At 36.7% G+C, this 17,070-nt stretch overlaps 1 protein-coding gene and 1 long non-coding RNA gene across 3 annotated transcripts; one reads left to right on the forward strand and one right to left on the reverse strand.

The window, feature by feature from the left end:
- Positions 1–2,343: 2,343 nt before the first annotated feature.
- LOC103707566 (uncharacterized) lies at positions 2,344–6,361 on the reverse strand. Its single transcript, XM_008792099.5, has 2 exons — positions 6,074–6,361; positions 2,344–2,837 (listed from the first exon to the last, which is right to left on the reverse strand). Exons 1-2 carry the CDS (start codon positions 6,297–6,299, stop codon positions 2,500–2,502), a joined length of 564 nt encoding a protein of 187 aa, XP_008790321.1. The 5' UTR covers positions 6,300–6,361; the 3' UTR covers positions 2,344–2,499.
- A 6,125-nt stretch (positions 6,362–12,486) lies between these two features.
- LOC103707640 (uncharacterized) lies at positions 12,487–15,633 on the forward strand. Of its 2 annotated transcripts, XR_015967153.2 has the most exons (4): positions 12,487–12,565; positions 12,799–13,044; positions 13,811–14,793; positions 15,178–15,633. It is a non-coding gene; the product is annotated as an uncharacterized LOC103707640 (long non-coding RNA). The 2 variants fall into 2 exon arrangements; XR_015967152.2 differs by lacking the exon at positions 12,487–12,565 and having other exon boundaries at positions 12,690–13,044.
- Positions 15,634–17,070: the final 1,437 nt, after the last annotated feature.

Raw genomic sequence — 17,070 nt, forward strand, 5'->3', positions numbered from 1 at the left:
AGTGGGGAAATGTGGAGAACATGTATATGAGGGTTCCGCCTGATAGTGACTGCATATCACCCAATAAGATGAGCGTGATGAAACGTGCAGTCATTTTTGTTTCAATTTGTTGATGGAGGAATGCAACAAAAATCTCACTAAGAAAAGAAAGGGTTAAGTAACTTATTTTTTTATACCAAACGCCGCACATTGTGTTAGTGGATGGTGAACAAACCCATCCAAAGCCACACAGTGTGCATAAGTTCTTCAATTTTCGTATTAGATATTTGCGTTACTATAGCAATGTTAGGTTTGATGAGGATCGAATCGGTTGTTATGGTGGGACCCTGTGACGTTCCCCATGGGAGGGGAATCCTTGCGTTGGGACGAAAAGGAGTGGGGGGAAGCAAAAGAACGGGGCAGATTTTTTTAGCTCAAATGAGACAAGGAATCCAAAAAGGCAGGGAAGGTAGTTAGGCGTCGACATCATGATAGAGATAGGATGCGGGATGAGAATCCGATGACGCTGCCTTGGGATGGAATCGAGCTAAATCGAATCAAGTAGCTAAAGGTTGGAGCTCGATTCGATTTAAAATATGCAAGCACGTCGACTCGAAATCGATCGAGACTTAACATCCAAGCTCAACTCAGCTTGTTCAAACAAAAAAAAAACAACACTAGAGATCAACTCGACTCGACTATAATATCAACCGAGCCATACTTGAGCTCACATTCGAGTTCTAATTTGAGCCTTAGTCATAATTTATAAATATGGTTAAAACAAAATATAACATAATATTATATTTTAAAATATTAAATTGATAATATATATTGTAAGTAAAATATAATATTATTAAAAATATATATACTCGATTAAGCTCGTGAGCTTTCGAGCCCAGTATTTTGCTACTCGAGTTCGACTTGAAAAATTGTTTGAGCTTCTCGAGCTTGATAATAGTTAAGTCCAATTTGGACCCGAGTCAAGTTTGCACCCCTAATGGGGCCTTTCTTCGGGCCTTAATGTGCCATTCTAGAGATGGTGTATCACTAAAGTGCAACATTGTACACTATCTAATTTTAGAGTGCAGAATGTAGCCGGTGGGATAAGGATATACAACAAGTAGGCATAAAAAATTATTAGATGAACCAGGTCCATCATGGACCTAGAAGGAAATCATCATAGCGTGTGTTGCTTTTTATTCTTTTTATATGTAATAACAATATGTGTTAGGATGATTTCATCCTAGGTCTATGATGGATCTAGTCCACTTAATAATTTCTAAGCAAGGGGAGACAATGGCCCACTCTGCATTTCGATCAAAAAGATAAATAGGTTAGGGTAAGCTCAAAGGTAGAATCTATAGCCCAAGTTACTCTAATCTTAGACAAGACTTGTGAGCCAAATAGCTTGGAATTAATACCAATGGGTCAGTGCTAAGTCCCAGATGTAAGATCAAAAATATATGATTCTTAGAAATTGAATAAGCAATAATGCGCAAATAATAGACAAGCATATGCAGCAAAAGGCAAGCTGATTGGATTCAAATACATCAACAAAAGAGTCAAATGTGGATCTAAATTTTAGACTTGAAGCCAATTAGCTCAGATGCAAGAGTAGAACTAATCCAACCCAACCCACTTCCAAGCCCTAACCTAGATAATATGCCAGCAACATAGTTTGAGCCTTAAACCACTCCCAAGAGCAAGCCTCATAAAAGGGGCGCCAACAAACTAAACTAAAAGCTATTTCACAAGCTCTCTCTCTCTCTCCCTCTCTCTCTCTCTCTCTCTGTTTGTCCGTCCATCTATCCATCTGTCATATACCTTCATATATAAAGGAATAACGTGAGCATCATGGGAGGACTTCTCATACAAGTATTAATTTGGTTATGCACTACTTGGATGCTTACACAAGATCAAAGAATCCAAAGAATATCTTCAGCCTTACCTTTTTTTATATAAGACCTTAGACTGCTACAATAATAATTGTTAAAATATTTATAGAAGAAGAGAAAAATAAGAGTAAAGAGAGAAAAAGAAATGATTTTAATTCTTTGTTCCATCATATTCAGTACATCTCAGGGATTATATATACTTGTATACAAACTCCAGACAAAGAAAATAATATAGGCTGATATAGGATCACACTAATAATGAAAAAATATTACTAACTATAAGGTGTTATGTGATCTCTAATAAAAAAAATAATATAGATTGATACAGAACATGTTAATAAAAAAATATTATGAGCGATGCAGGTTGTTACCTAATCTCTAAGATTATGCTAATAGCAGAACACGAGCTATAAGAAGACACTTGCAAGCAATAAGAAGAAAATAATTAAGAACTCGGAAGCAACTATAGTTAATCCACACATGATCTCGTCCTTTTTTTTATTTATGTTTGTGATTACATGCAATATATTTTTGAACAGTAACTATCCATGCTGAAATCTAACAAGGTAGTACATAAGATCTCAACTCATATGAAATGGTTCTTGTACTAAACCGTCACCATCCTTCACCACGCGCTTTCCATGTCATTGTACCCGTTCTCCAAGCACTCCTGAGAAGGTCTAGTTCTGCAGCTCAACCGTACAACTCCAGCAGTATAGACACGGATGCTATTTCCAACCGAAGACAATTTTATTCCCTTGTGGTTCATTTCTGACATTTGCCTGCAACATGAGTTCTTGGGCATTCTTAGGACCCTGATAACGCAATCCTCTTCCAGTGGGATTGCATGGAGATGGGAAGGGACGTCGATGATGAATTCTCCATACTCGTCTGCCATTCCATACGCCCAGTTAGTTTTCCTCCTCCTTTCTTCAGTTTTGCATGCAATGGCTACCTTTGCACCTTCAAACCATAGACAACTTCATGTTATTTTATTGATTAGTTCATGCCAAACAAATTATATCAAGCAACCCGGCCATCCGTCACGAAATCATATTATTGCTGGAGGCCTATAAGTTTGTAAATGTTAGAGATGACAATCAGGTCGAGTCGGGTTAGATTGGATGCGGATCATATCAAAAATTTAAATATGGACCTCACTTGTTTATTAAACAAGTTATCCGACCCGATATGCATAACCTGTTTATTAAATAGATCAAATCATTTTAAATGGTTAAACATGTTGAGTAGATTTTTAACGGATTAAATATATTTAAACTAGTTAAACATGTTAAGTGGGTTAAGTTAAATAGGACATAAATGGGTTACACAAGTTTTAAATGGGTTAAACAGTTATTAAATATATAAAATAGAATGAGTCATGGTCAAATTATTAAAATAGGTTAAATGGGTCAAAAGTCTAAACCTGAACCTGACCTATTTAAAAAAAGATTTAGATATATAGGTTGATGTATTTATGATCCAAACCGATTTAAGCCAAATCTAAATATGCTTAAAGTAGATCATTTATGGACGAATTGCTGAGTCGGATCATAAATTGTTACTCTTAATATAGGCATCTCTTGTAGAGATTATGAGACATATAACAACTTAGAATAATGTTGCCTATTTCGTGGAAGGAGAACCTTAAGTTGGTGACTTGGTGTCTTTCGGGGAACTTTGGGGCCCATTTCTTATATATATTCTGTTTGAGGACCTTGTATCTGGTTCAATTTTCATGGTGGTGGACTTTTTAGACTGAGGAACCCCCACCGCTGAAAATGTGACATTTGTTTTGCTCAATGAATTTGGTGGAAAACATATTTTGCCCAAATTATTAAAAGAAAAGTTTGGTAGATCTTATTCCACATTTATTGTAGGTATGTATGTATGTATGTATGTATGTATATGTCTGTCTATATAGATGCACCATAATGAAATCCTTGCTTTTATCTGAACCATGCCATTTATATCTTAAAATTTGTTTTATTTTATTTTATTTTATTTTATTTTATTTTGTATGAAAAAGTTGTTGTTCCATCAAGCATTTACCTCTTCATCAGATAAGGCCTCAGCCACAATCAACTTTACATCGATTTTTTCATCATCAACAAAGCTTATTGGAACCAAATAGAGCATGAGACCAGTAATACAAGTAATCAGCTCCATCCACAGCCATAAATACTCACTACGGCCCTCTGGTCGACCATAATATATAGTACTTGCATATCCTATGACTTGTTTACACAATCCTTTGAATATTTTGGGAGCGCTAAAATCGGTACATGAGATGAGAGACTCAAACCAGCTTCGCTCGTGTTTACAGAGCAAGCTGAAGAAAGTGATCATCTCCAACCCAGTTTAAGACATTCCAAACAAAACTGTTTTTCTTCTCTTAGCCTCCTTCCTGAACTATCCAAACTCCTTACCTACCATCTTCCTAATAACCTAAACTTTTGATCCCGTAGGTTTTATATAAACTAATATCAAACCAATTTCTGGCCATTTGTTAGGAATTTGTGGGACTTATAACCATGGTCAAAATTAGGCCACCCAATTAGAACAACTCACAACATCACAAACCCATGCAAGAAGCAACCACCGACACTTATCTTTTAAGCAACATGTCACTTAGGATTTCGATGGTGGTCAAGAACTTAGATATCTCTATATATTCCACCATATCAATGTCTTAAGGTAGCCTATGTGCCGTATATATATAGTTCACCTGAGGAACAGGAATTTGTTGCAACTTCCTTACCTATATCTCATGTTTTTCCATTACGTAAAAAATATGAACTCATTCAAGGAGACTATCATCTTCACTTAATAGGAAAACACAAGCAGTGTACCACGCCTTTCACATCTCCTTTGGTTTCATAAGCCTCTGTATTAGCTCCTCTCTATGGTTGTGGAAACTACTATTATAAAACATCTTCCGTTAAAAGAATTCAGCTCTCATCTAATATTCTGATAAAAACCCACCACCTAAACTGAAAACATCTCTAACTTCCATCCAAGCTTTAACTTCCCCCTCTTGCTTTAAGCCGGCACCTCTCCCGGCTTATTGAGGAAGAGTATAAGTTGGCATGTCATAGCTTATTCCTACATTGATGTCACCCTTGTGTTCCTTCAATTCTACTCGGTTACAATTGATAAAGGCCATCTACCCAACAAGCATACCTAATTGATAACGATGACAAAGTCAGAGAATACTATCAAGGGCTGGAAAATGTAATTTACATAAATAGATTAAACAAATTAATTTTAACAACTTAAAAGTACACGACTGATTCATGATATATATAAGCTCTATCTAGTCCCCACATAATCTTTACTATCATAATGCGAAAGCCTAGGTCTTGAAGTAGCTCCACTTTTTTGGTAGGTCGTCAACTTCAGATTTATGAGATTTTTTTTTTTATTGTTTTTGTCGACAGTTGCTAGGTTAGTAGGTTGGCATCTCTCTTCTAAGATTGTGTAGTAGAGTTGTGAAACCTGGTAGTGACCCATATAAGGAGGCTCCATTTTTTTTTTCCTCTTAGACACCATTTTGACTCTACGTATCGCATATGTGTAGAGCTCCGGTCTCTTTATGTTACAACTAACCCCATCATGTCCATCCCTCATTCATGTGAGAAACACCACCTGCTCCCATGCATACCTTCTAGAGCTCTGTAAACAAACTCGTGCCTCCTATTTCCAAGTTTTGCTCTTTTTCTTTAACGAGGAGAAAAAAAGAAGAGTTCCAATTCATTCATCTTCTTCTCACATGCGCGGCACATGCCAAGCACTATTTGATTATTTTTGAGTCAACTTATATACGGTCCACTGTAAATAGTAGAGAACTTAAAAAAGAGATATGAAGGCAACAAATGATAATCCAATATAAATTGATCAATTGCTACACAACCTTTGCATTGTCCTTCTTCTTCTTCTTCTTCTTTGAGAAAAAGAGAGGCCATGCCACCCGATTTTATTATTCAAAGGAGTGAAAGTTGCATTACCTTTCTGTCTTATGAAAAAAATAGGAAGAAAGAAGAAGAAATGAAAAGAAAAGAAGACAGAACAAGGGGATAGTTATCTCCTTGTATATTGATCTGACATTGTTATTCAAAATTAATGTTGATGATAAACATGATCATGAACTTATCGATTAATGTGAGTAAATTCATGACAAAGTTGATCCATGGGCTGACCTCGGACATGGGAAGAGAGGAGGTGGGACCCGGGTTGCAAGCAGGCGTCGCAGAGAATGGTGCCGGTGATCAGCACGGATGAGAGCCTCTCCTCCCCGTAGCCGGCCTGGTGCACGAGCTCCGCACGTGAGAGCTGCATGGGCATCTCTGCGGAGCCCAGGAAGAGGGGAAGGAAGAGCAACGCGGCCACCACCAAGATGGAGGCGCCTCGGAAGTCGTGCACCATCTTTTTGCTTCTTTTCTTTGGCTCTTTGGTTTCTTGGTTGGATGGCTCGAAGCGAGACCCCATGCCGAGTGGTATATATAGAAATGGATATGGGCTTCCCAAATGCCCTGACTTGTTTCTACAACTACAAGAATAGCCCTGGGTTGTCTTCTGATGTTGGCATGCTAATGGGCCTTCCTTTGTGAGTCGGGTACATAAGAGTAGGTATAAAAACTTCGCTTGGAGACCAACGAGATCCAATTTTGCAACCACTCCAACTAATTAATAGAAAGATGATAATGCCCTTGCTTAACAAGGTCACATAAATTGACACAGATGCAAGTAAAGCTGCAAATGAGTCAAGTTGATTCATGACCTGACCCACTCCACTTTAGTTAGATCCGACCTAACCTATCCTTGAAGACCAATGGAGTCTGATCGAGTTCGAATATTAGATCCGTTCCATATTTTAGATCAAGTTTAGATCTCATAAATTTTAAACAAACCTAACCCACAGCAAAAAGTATCCCAAGTCATTTCTTTTATTCCTCGGTTAAGAAACAGGTGCTTAAATAATCAAGCTATATTAAGAAAGGCCAATTTTTTAGGTTGTTAACCTCTTGAAGCATATCGTAATTCTAGATAAACATTAATTTGCGAAGCTATGACCATGTTGGCAAACAATTTTATAGTAGTCAAAATTCAGTTTGATTCAGAAGTAAGACTAAAATTTTGTTAGTAAACAAATCTAGGCTTGGACCCGAAACATACCCGATGTGAACTCGATCCATATCCAAATATTTTAGGTTAGGTTCGGGATATACATAACCCCAACTAGATTTGAACGACTCCTAGGTCTAAAATATTTTCTATGTATCTAACCCAACTCGACTCGATCATCTATTAGATGGGGTTTGGATCCAATATAAAGACCGTACATGAAATTAGCTTGGGCCAGGGTCAAGCATGCCTCGGTCCTATCAGGCCCATTTGTAGTCCTAGATGCAAGTAGATTGGCATGGCCTATTCAGGATCAATAACTGACTCAAAAATAATCGTGTTCCAATTAGCAATGAAATTTTGAATTAAACTTGGAAAAAGAAAAAAAAATGACCATTTTCAAAATATGGGTCCAATATCTAACACCAGGCATCTTATACATCCAGTCCAAAACTAGCACAGACTCGCATAAAATTAATACATTGCATATTTCACAGCCCTTCTTAAAAAACGAGAAACTAGTGTACTTAGTTTACTAAGTACATATGCTCATTAGTTTGTTGGCTGGATATATTTATATATGCTTGTCAATCAAATCTCATGCAAAATATATGGCCATCGGTAATGTCTACAAGTTGGTGAATCATTATTTTCTTGCATGATATCTTTATAATATACATAAAATATTTGATTTATTTTTAAATTTTATTTTTCCCTTGGATTACTTGCAATCTAATTTTATCTGAAAATTTTAAAAGATCAATAAAATATATAACAAATTGATTGAATTCAACTGAAAAATGGAGTAAGTATATTCAACTTTTGACTTGATTCAAAGATTAATCAGATTTAGGATGTGCCAATTCCAAGTCCAACTTGACTTGCTTACACTCCCCAGTATATGATATCTAATAATAAAATGCTAAACAAATCTATATCCTTGTTTTGCAGCAAGCCGTCGAAATTCGAAAAGGAAACACTAGAACGACTATAATTATAAAAAGTAGAGCTCAGAGTACTGCAGTTTGCAATAGGTATCGTGAAATAGCAATGGAGGAACTAGCTTTCTTTTTTTTTTTCTCTCACTGTTTGAATGAGAGGGGACTCCACCCAAAGAGCAAAGTTTGACATAATGGTAAGGATACTTTATTACGACTTAGGTGTTATAGGTTTAGAATATGAAAATTGCCTCTCCGTAAGTGGACTTCTCAGTGGCAGGAGCCTCATGCACTGAAAGAGGACCCTTAACATATATAATTATACCAAGGAGAGACTCGAATACAGATCATTGGGATAATACCTAGGTCATAGCAAAGTATCTAATTTGTGTCAAAAGGTACATTGTTCACCTTTTCTTTTCGCCATTCTTGAATTTAGATGATATGGCATGACTATATGCTACAATGGTATGGAGGTCTTGCACACCTATTTGGTAGGTGCTCATAGCGAGGAGGAAGAGTTGAGTGCCCCTTCATGTGGTTAGGAGTCCATCATCCATTGCAAGCTATAAATAGACTAGATATGGTCCCCTCCACCACCATGGACCAGTGAATTGTAATGTGCACAAACCAAAATATTGGGTGCAACATTCCCAAAATAGGCAGCCACCGCCCCTTTTTATCCTCTCAAGGCTGAACTTCCCGAAGCACAAAAACCATGGATCCGAGATCTTCCTCATATTTAAACCCATTTTGTACAACGTTAGCCGAGCATGCTTGCTCATTTAGGGCTCATACGACTCTCCTTTACATGGCCAGCTTAGCAACATGCCGACAAGTGTCACGATCATCACACATCGACTTTCCATGCATGCTTCTCTAGCTTTCTAAGTCGGCCCTTAATTGTAGGAAAATTTCCACTAGTTGTAAAAAAAAAATCAGATAATTAGCGATAATCAGCTAATATATCATGCATGCAAAACTTGCACTCACACCATATTAGTAAGAATCTCCGATGCAATTAATGCTTCAAGCTACGCTAAATAGGAACCGTTTTTCATCCTCCTCGATTGCTTAACATAATCCTCTTTCTAATGATCTGAAGGGAGAATTACACTAGATAGCAATAATCTTCTTTATCTTTTATTGCGATGCAAGTAGACTAAAAGTCTAGATAATTAAGCATGATATATACTTGCCTTGGAAGAAATTAATAACGCATTTATCTTTCGTTAAATAGCGGTAGCACTTTTAAAATTACATATTCTATAGTTGTTTGATCAAACCCTTATAACCAATGCATATTGAAAGGAGATTAGAAAAGGAGTATTAGAGTCTTAAACGCGACGACTGCAGATTTCCTACATGCCTAGCCTATTCGAAGAAAAGGAAAAACAAATAATAAGACCGAAAAAATGTAGGATAGTTCTTAAAAAGAAAAAAAATTAAAAGAAAAGAGGTAGGAAATTACCAACGCACTTTCACATAGATTTTGAAGTACGTGGAAAAGGTTGCCCTAGTTAGTTATTACATGTGAAAGAGGCCAGGAGCTCAAACACCTTTGAGAATTGGGCATCACTGCAGTTTTCTATGAGTTAATGGGTGTTTTTGTTTGGGCAATTCTTAATCTCCCATAGAAGGAAGGGGGAGGTGAAAAGATGGTGGTAACAACCATTGGTTGGTTGCCTAACTTCCCTATCACTCACCTCTTATATCACAAAACATCCATGTGTTTAGATTTGAAACATGTCTAAGTGTTAGCAATCTTAAAATATAAGAAAGACCCTCTCCAGTTTCGAAGTCTGTCTCCAACGTTCCTCAGAAGTCACTTATTGATGGAGTAGCCAATTCCTACATTCCATTGATTCTGTCAAGAGTCTTTGTTAGGACACCATCGTACTTACCCATCAGTCGGCTCTGTCTTGATTTTGAATGATCTACAAAGTAATATTTGTAATCTAGATTTGCTTTGGGGTTAATTGCCAAAGTTTTTCTTATATATTTATGGAACAACTCAGAACCTCATCCAAAAAGACTACCCGGAAGATATTTTTTAGGTTCCTTAGTCCTGTATAGGTACCCAAGATCTCTTCGACGAATAACTAATATACGACTAAATACGCGCCTTCACAGATCCTTACATACTCTCTCCTTTAAACTCTGACGTCCTCGTCAGACTAAGAGTCCAAATCCATTCAAATCTAATCATAAGTACCACGATCGGCCTATGATCAGTCTCAACGAGCCCGTGTTGTAGTGTTTCCTAATCTACATGGGTCTTGTGCCAGGTCCGCTCTAATATTATTTGTCACAACCTAAGATTTCACCCAAAATAGCGAGTCGGAAGATATTATTTGGATTTTTTAGTTATGTATAAGTACCCAAAATCTTTTCGGCGAATAACTGATGTAGGACTAACACACGCCCGCACGAGTCCTCACAATTTATATAGGCTCCAATAACTGCCGCTAGAATAATTTTATTTTACATCAAAGAAACCTCTACATGTTGTTGTGAGGATCCACACAGAAATGTCTTTAGTTCTACATCCTGGATATATTGGGGAGCTCTTGGTATTTATAGAGCCAAAAATCCTAATCTGATCCATTCCTTCAAATCAAGCTTGAGCTTGATTCAATGTTGATATTCAACTGATTCAAATATTTAGATTTAGAAAATAATAATATTTAATCAGAAAACATAAATATAGAAAATTATTAAATATACTATGAGATGCTCTCTTGCTCCATGAGAGTTTAACCAAGTATTGAATCAGCTTTAATTTATATGATCGCAAATATTACATATGTATTGATATGAATGTATTATATATCTATATATAAATATATGTGTATATGTATGCATATGATATAACATTTTTTAGCCTTACAGAGTTGAGCCTGATCAATCCTATTAATTTCATGACTTTGCATGAAATTAATTTCAAGCTAGTGAAGTGAGTTCAAGTATGGTTCAAATAAATCTGAAACAAGCCTTATTATTCTAGCTAAGCTGAAGCTTCCTAATCTATTGATAACTCTATCTATACCCTTATCAATCAACTGTGGCACAAGTAAGGTCAGACTGGAAATTCATTAGAATATAAAACTTCAAGGTTGGTAAATAACACTATGCAAGAAACTAATGAAAATGGGTATTATCTGAGCCTCTATTTGATTGTTTGCAGCATAAATTGCAGTCGTTTTTATCATGCCCTTCACATGTTTAAAAAAAAAGTTAAAAAAAATATTAGATTCAAGCCCCTCTTCTCATCACTTGAGCTGAGAAAAGTTTTCAATTAAAATCTAGAAGGTGACTTTCCACTATACAAAAAAAAAGAAAAAAAAAGGAAAAAAAATTGAAGAGATTTATGATTGAAACTGATAATGTATTTAATATTTCTTTTTTAGGGTCTCATTTTAGATTGCTCGAGCAGAAGATCCTATTCTTCCTTGTTAATCTGGTTCTACCTTGGTTACATATAATGAAGTTTTCAGCCAGTTACTTCTTCTCTGAGATATTCTCTTGGAAGTCAAATATGATTGGAGCACATTATGTCATGCTTGCTATTCAACTATCATACAGTCCTGGAAAGGAAAAAAAACTGTAGAATAGATCAGCCCCGCCTTCGATGTGTGTCTCAGCTGCAATCAGCCTCTTTAATGACTGAATGATTGCAACTTTATTTTTTTCAGCTACAACTCGTGTTTGTCCTCTTATGCCTTCTAGCAAATTGTATTATGCTTTAGAGGAGGTACCAGACTTGGTATGAAATTGGTTGTTTTTGTTTCAAAAACTCTCTTAAGCTTATGTGAAATTTGGAGTTTGTGGCCATTTTGGATTCTTGTGCTTTTTCTCGAAAATCTTTGTGAAATTGCTTAGAACTTTTAGGGAGTGAATGCTCCTGCTTGTTGGTCTAGATAAGATTCTTTTCTCCACTGCTTCTTCTTACGAGTATCAATATTCTCTATCTTGATTATCAGACACTTGGTTTGAAACCATTTAGCTTCTTTTTCTTGCATCTGTTCCTCTCCTTTTGCCTTCTTTTACATCATCAAAAAGATAAAGGCAAAACTTTTTCCCTTTTATCTTATTTTCCTGTGAAATAAAAGGAGTGGTAGTCTCATTTCCTCCACTCACACTTCAAAAAAAGAAATGAATGGAGAAGTTTCTTTTGAAAAAGTTCATAGGAACATTCTCTTAGGGCCCATGATGTTTGATATATTAGATGCACAATCGACAGTGCGTCATATATAAACACGAACAACATGATAGGGCTGGACCTCCACCATTAAATTCTGTAGGTTCTGAATCCAATAGCAAAAGGACATAGATATCATGAGAGGATATAAAGCCATATCTATGCCCATCATTATAAGCACAAACAAGAGACAAAGCCCTTGAAACAAGATAATTAAAATCATATCGCCAAAGCAAGCCAAGGAATAGACAGAAAGGTTGCCGATCTCCCTCCATCAAGTGACTCCTCATGATCTTATATCACTTTACATCTCCGAAACAAGTCGGCCATTTAACTGACCTATTACTCGGTTTGGACACATCACGACTGAGTTCTCTGATCAGTTCCATGAACTCTTAGTCAGACCTGAGATATGATAAACTTATTAGGTAAGTGATAATGGATAGCTATTTTAATTTCAAACTAGAACAGTTCATACGAGATGGGCTATATTATAAGTTTTTCAAACTTCGCAACAAAAAAAAAAAAAAAAAACTTTTTCAAACTAAAACAGTTGACATGAGATGGGCGGTATTATAGCTAATCTTCCTTTACTCTCTTTATCATCACTCTGTGCTCCTACTTCTGACATTATAATAAAAAATCTCGGAATCTAGTGCAGGGTTGAGGGGTTCTTATTGAAATCCGAAATAGAGCTGCTGCAGGCTGAGAGATGTTGTTGCAGCAGAAACAGGTAAACTGTCATGCCTGGCATCTGCGTTTACTTACAGAGGGATGGTTAAAAACTTCAGTTTTTTACATGGGTTCTGTGTGAGTAGCAGAGAATTATCAATAGAAAAGGATTCTCTTAGGTGGATCTTTAAGCAAGCAGACAGAAGCAGGTGGATGCTTGGAGATTTCTTTTCAGGTAATTGTTGTGCTAGGCTGATGATCCTCACCTTGTTTTGACTTGGAAAAAAAAAAATGAAAGAAATAGAAAATTTTATGTACACATTCATGATATATGATGTGGAAAATGGTGTTTTTCAGTGATGGGCTGCCTAAAAAAAATTAACAATCGTTGCAGAGAGTTTTGGAAAAAATTATAAAAAATTAGTTCCTTTTTGTATGCCATTTCTTTTGACTTCTCTAATGGAGTCTTGGAGGGAAAGTGCCATGTGGTAACCTGCTATCCCTGCACATGGCCTCCCTAACTTCTAAGCCATTGGAGTTCAGAAATCTATACCCACACCTTTGATTCTCCCAAGAGAATCGGAGGCATTAAAAAAGGACCAGATGTTGTTAGTGTCTCAGGTGTGGGGAAGAGTAAAATGTCAAAAGGAAAAGAAAAAAAAGAAACCATTTTTTGCGGAGCAATGGGGAAGGTGAAGAAAGTAAACAAGCCCAACAATTTCAATGCACTTCCAAAGAGAAATAGAGCCCACCTATTTACAGATTTTCCTGTTGGTCTGTCTTCTTCTCTGCAAGTAGTTTCTCAGTTTATATTCTTTTTATGATCTCTGAGCTACTTTAACGGATACTAATCCTCCTCTTTGCCTTCCTCCTCCACCTTCCAGTTCAAATGCCTATAAATATCCTTCTCTGGATCTTACTCAAGTACAACTCACAACATACACTTATAAGAGACTCACCACCTAAGAATTCTATTCTTTTTGGTCTTTCCTTTCCTGCAGGTGTTCTGGTTACGTCCGCTGCTGCATCCCACATGTGTTGAATAAGAGAAGGAAGAAGAAGAAAAGGAGGAACAAAGGAGCAGCTGAGAGTTGTGACTCCAGATGGTTTCTTCTTGTCCTCTTGTCTGTAGCAACACCTGTTAAGAGTTCTTTGCGACTTTCCTCTACCTGGTTTAATAAAATTTCTACCATTCTCTACTTCTCATGGTAGAAACAAGTGATCACCACATGGGTCCTTTTTTCCACAATCATCCTAAAGTGTTCCTGGCACTCTCTCTCCTCCTCATCTTTTCTAGCTATCACAGTAATCCCTTCTCTTCAGCATTTCTCACTTTGTTCATCTTGGCTTTCTCCGCCTCTTTCCCGTTTTTCCTTGCTAAGTTGAGACAATTTTGCAAGCCCAACACTATGGAGAGGCCACCAGAACTAGAGGCTGGTCTGCAGATTCTGCCCATACATGAGATTCTTGAGGAAAATAAGGCAACCCAAGAAGAAGCAGGCAAGTTTCCACAAGACGAATTGGTCACCAAGTCAACAGGCCCATCATTGGAATATGAAGACATAAGTGGAGGTGAGACTGATGGTCATGCATTGTTAAATGGTTCAGTTTGCAGGGACAAAGATGTGTTGGAAAATCCAAGTCCATCAGAATGCTTCAAATTTTCACTCTGCGATGATGAGCCTTTGCCAAAGAATTCGCATCAATTGAAGGAATTCTCTGAAGGTTCGATATCGGATGATGACAACCTCATTGAGATTGAGATTCCCCACGGGAATTATGTAGTTACAGAGGAGTCAAATTCACAGTTAAAGCCAGAGCTGAGAGGAGGTTTCCTACTGGACTTCTTACCAGAAACAGTGTGCAGGCAACATGGGCTAATGGAGCTATTATCAGAGATTAATGAGGAAGACAATTTAATTGAGATCGACATCGCTAGGGGCTCCATCAAATGTTCAAGGGTAGGAATTAAGGCATGAACTAGGTAGGGTGATCTCTAACCTCTTAAATTCTATGTAATATTTTAGTGATAAGTTTCCTAAAGGGTTAGAGGTCTGATTTGGAGCTTTCTAACTTTATCATTGACTTTGCTTTCTTAAAAGCCTTAAAAGCCTGTGAATGCTGCTTAAAGCCTTAAAAGCACATGAAGCATGTCATCCTTTAGGGTTAGGGTTTTCTCGTTGTGTTTGAGGTTCTTTCATAGTTTCAAACCAATTTTGAATCTTCGGAGTTGCTTCCTTGGAAACCTAAGGGCATTTGTATAATGCTTTCCTACTATATGCATGATTGAATAAATAAATACATTGGAGTCTGAAAACCCAGCTTAATTTTATGCTTAATTTATTGAAATCTTTGATTGTTTTTGCAGGGATTGATGCACCGAGGAGCACAAGACATTTCCAAGAAACTATCCACAATTTCTTTTTGGAAGGGGACAGGCAGGGTGGCAAGGGGAGTGCTAATGGTTGCATCTACTATATCCTAAGGTCGTTTTGTTATCTCCAACATTCATGCTCCATCTATTATCTGTATTCTGTTATGGTAAAAAAGATAAGTGATGCACATCAAAAAAAAAATCAAAAACTTGGGTAGCAACACTCCTATGCCAGCCAAGAGCTCAAGCTAGCACAAAATTCTCAACAAAAGTTGGACAGTGGTTTGGGGTTTTCCCTTTGATGTTTATTGTGATCTTTCATCCTACTGTAAAGAATGGTACCCACCGTTATGATCAAGAGTAATGACAAATTACTGAATCTATATGCCTTGGTTCATGAGTTATTATCCGAGTGAAATAAGAGCAGCTTGCCATGTTTCTCTCTTTTTCTTCCCTTTTCCTTTTCTCCTTTTCTCTTTTCTATCCTTTGTGTCTTTTTCAGAAATTCATCCCTGCTCAGACTAACTTGTTCATTAGCGATTAACTTGTATAAGAAAGCTCAGCTATTTGCCTATTTCAATGTGCATCCATATAAGCGGAAGCATCAGAATAATTTCCAGATGGTTCGAGAATGGATTCAAGAGACCAAAACATCTATCATGTTTTGGATGAACTAGCTAAACTGTCTACACTATTCTCTAACATCTAGACCACAGATCAGAAGGACTCTTTTGGTTTGGAATGAATTTTGAATGCGATTTTTTTTCAGTTAATATTTGTTGTAAACTTTTGATGCATGGAGGATTTGTCTCTCTGACAGCCAACTCTAATTCGGAAATGTTCTTGACCTGATAAAGCCAACGTGTTTCTGGTTTTATTGTGTAAAGACAAATCCTTACATCTGAGAATTTAAGGAGAAGAAATTGTTCTACTTACTACCCGTCGTCTTTGTTCACTCGAAGAGGAATCCATGGATCACTTATTTGCTATCTGCTATTTTTTCTAGGAATATTGGAACTTCTTGAGTCAATTGAACAAATCTGGCTTGATTGGCCACACTGAGATAAGGTTGGCTTCTTGCTTGGATCACTCTTAACTGCTACTATCAGTTCGGCTCTTTGGATTCAGAGAAACAGAAGACTGTTAAATAATCTATCAGACAGCATCCCTGAAGTCTTGAAAAGTATCCTCTCTTGCTTAATGACCGGCCTTCTCAATGCTCTGGAAATGCTTCCTTGAAACTTAACCCTCCTTTCGATATGTTTGGTATATGGATGCTATTTTGGGTTCGGTGTTTAGCATACTTTCTTTGTTGATTTGTCTTTGTACTTCTTTATACCCTTAATGGAAGTGATTAGGCTCCTTTTCCCTTTTTTTCTCCTTTTTCTTAAAAAAATACATCATCCAACCTTTTCCACAAAAGCATAAAAAGTCATGACCTATAAAAATCCTTGTTGAGCTTCCAACTTTTGCTATTTTGTTTTTCTAATCCTATCACTCTACATCATTCCTGCAATCTCCATTTCTAACCTTCTTCTCGACAAACTCAAACTCATATTACAAACTTGTCATATATGTCAGAATCTTGGTTCATTATTATTATTATTATTTTGTTTTACGTGCATGTATCATATATTTGGATATGTATATGCATATGTAGTTATATATGTAATATCAAAGTTGATATTCTTTCTCATATGTAGAGAAAATGTTTTGAGGAAAATATGTATACAGAATGTTCCTTCTCTTAAAAAAGTTAGAGAGACTGCATAAGATTCAATACATGCAAGCAATAGGTAATTAATTTTTTTCTCTCCATCTTTCCTTGTATGCTAGAATGGAGTTCTCTGTTGTACTTGTACTAAGAAAGCCTTTATATTCACATAA

The sequence above is a fragment of the Phoenix dactylifera genome, chromosome 7 (genome assembly GCF_051530095.1).
Source record: "Phoenix dactylifera cultivar Ajwa chromosome 7, Ajwa_hap1_PhDact_Kaust_v1.1, whole genome shotgun sequence".
NCBI classification, from domain to species: Eukaryota; Viridiplantae; Streptophyta; class Magnoliopsida; order Arecales; family Arecaceae; genus Phoenix; species Phoenix dactylifera.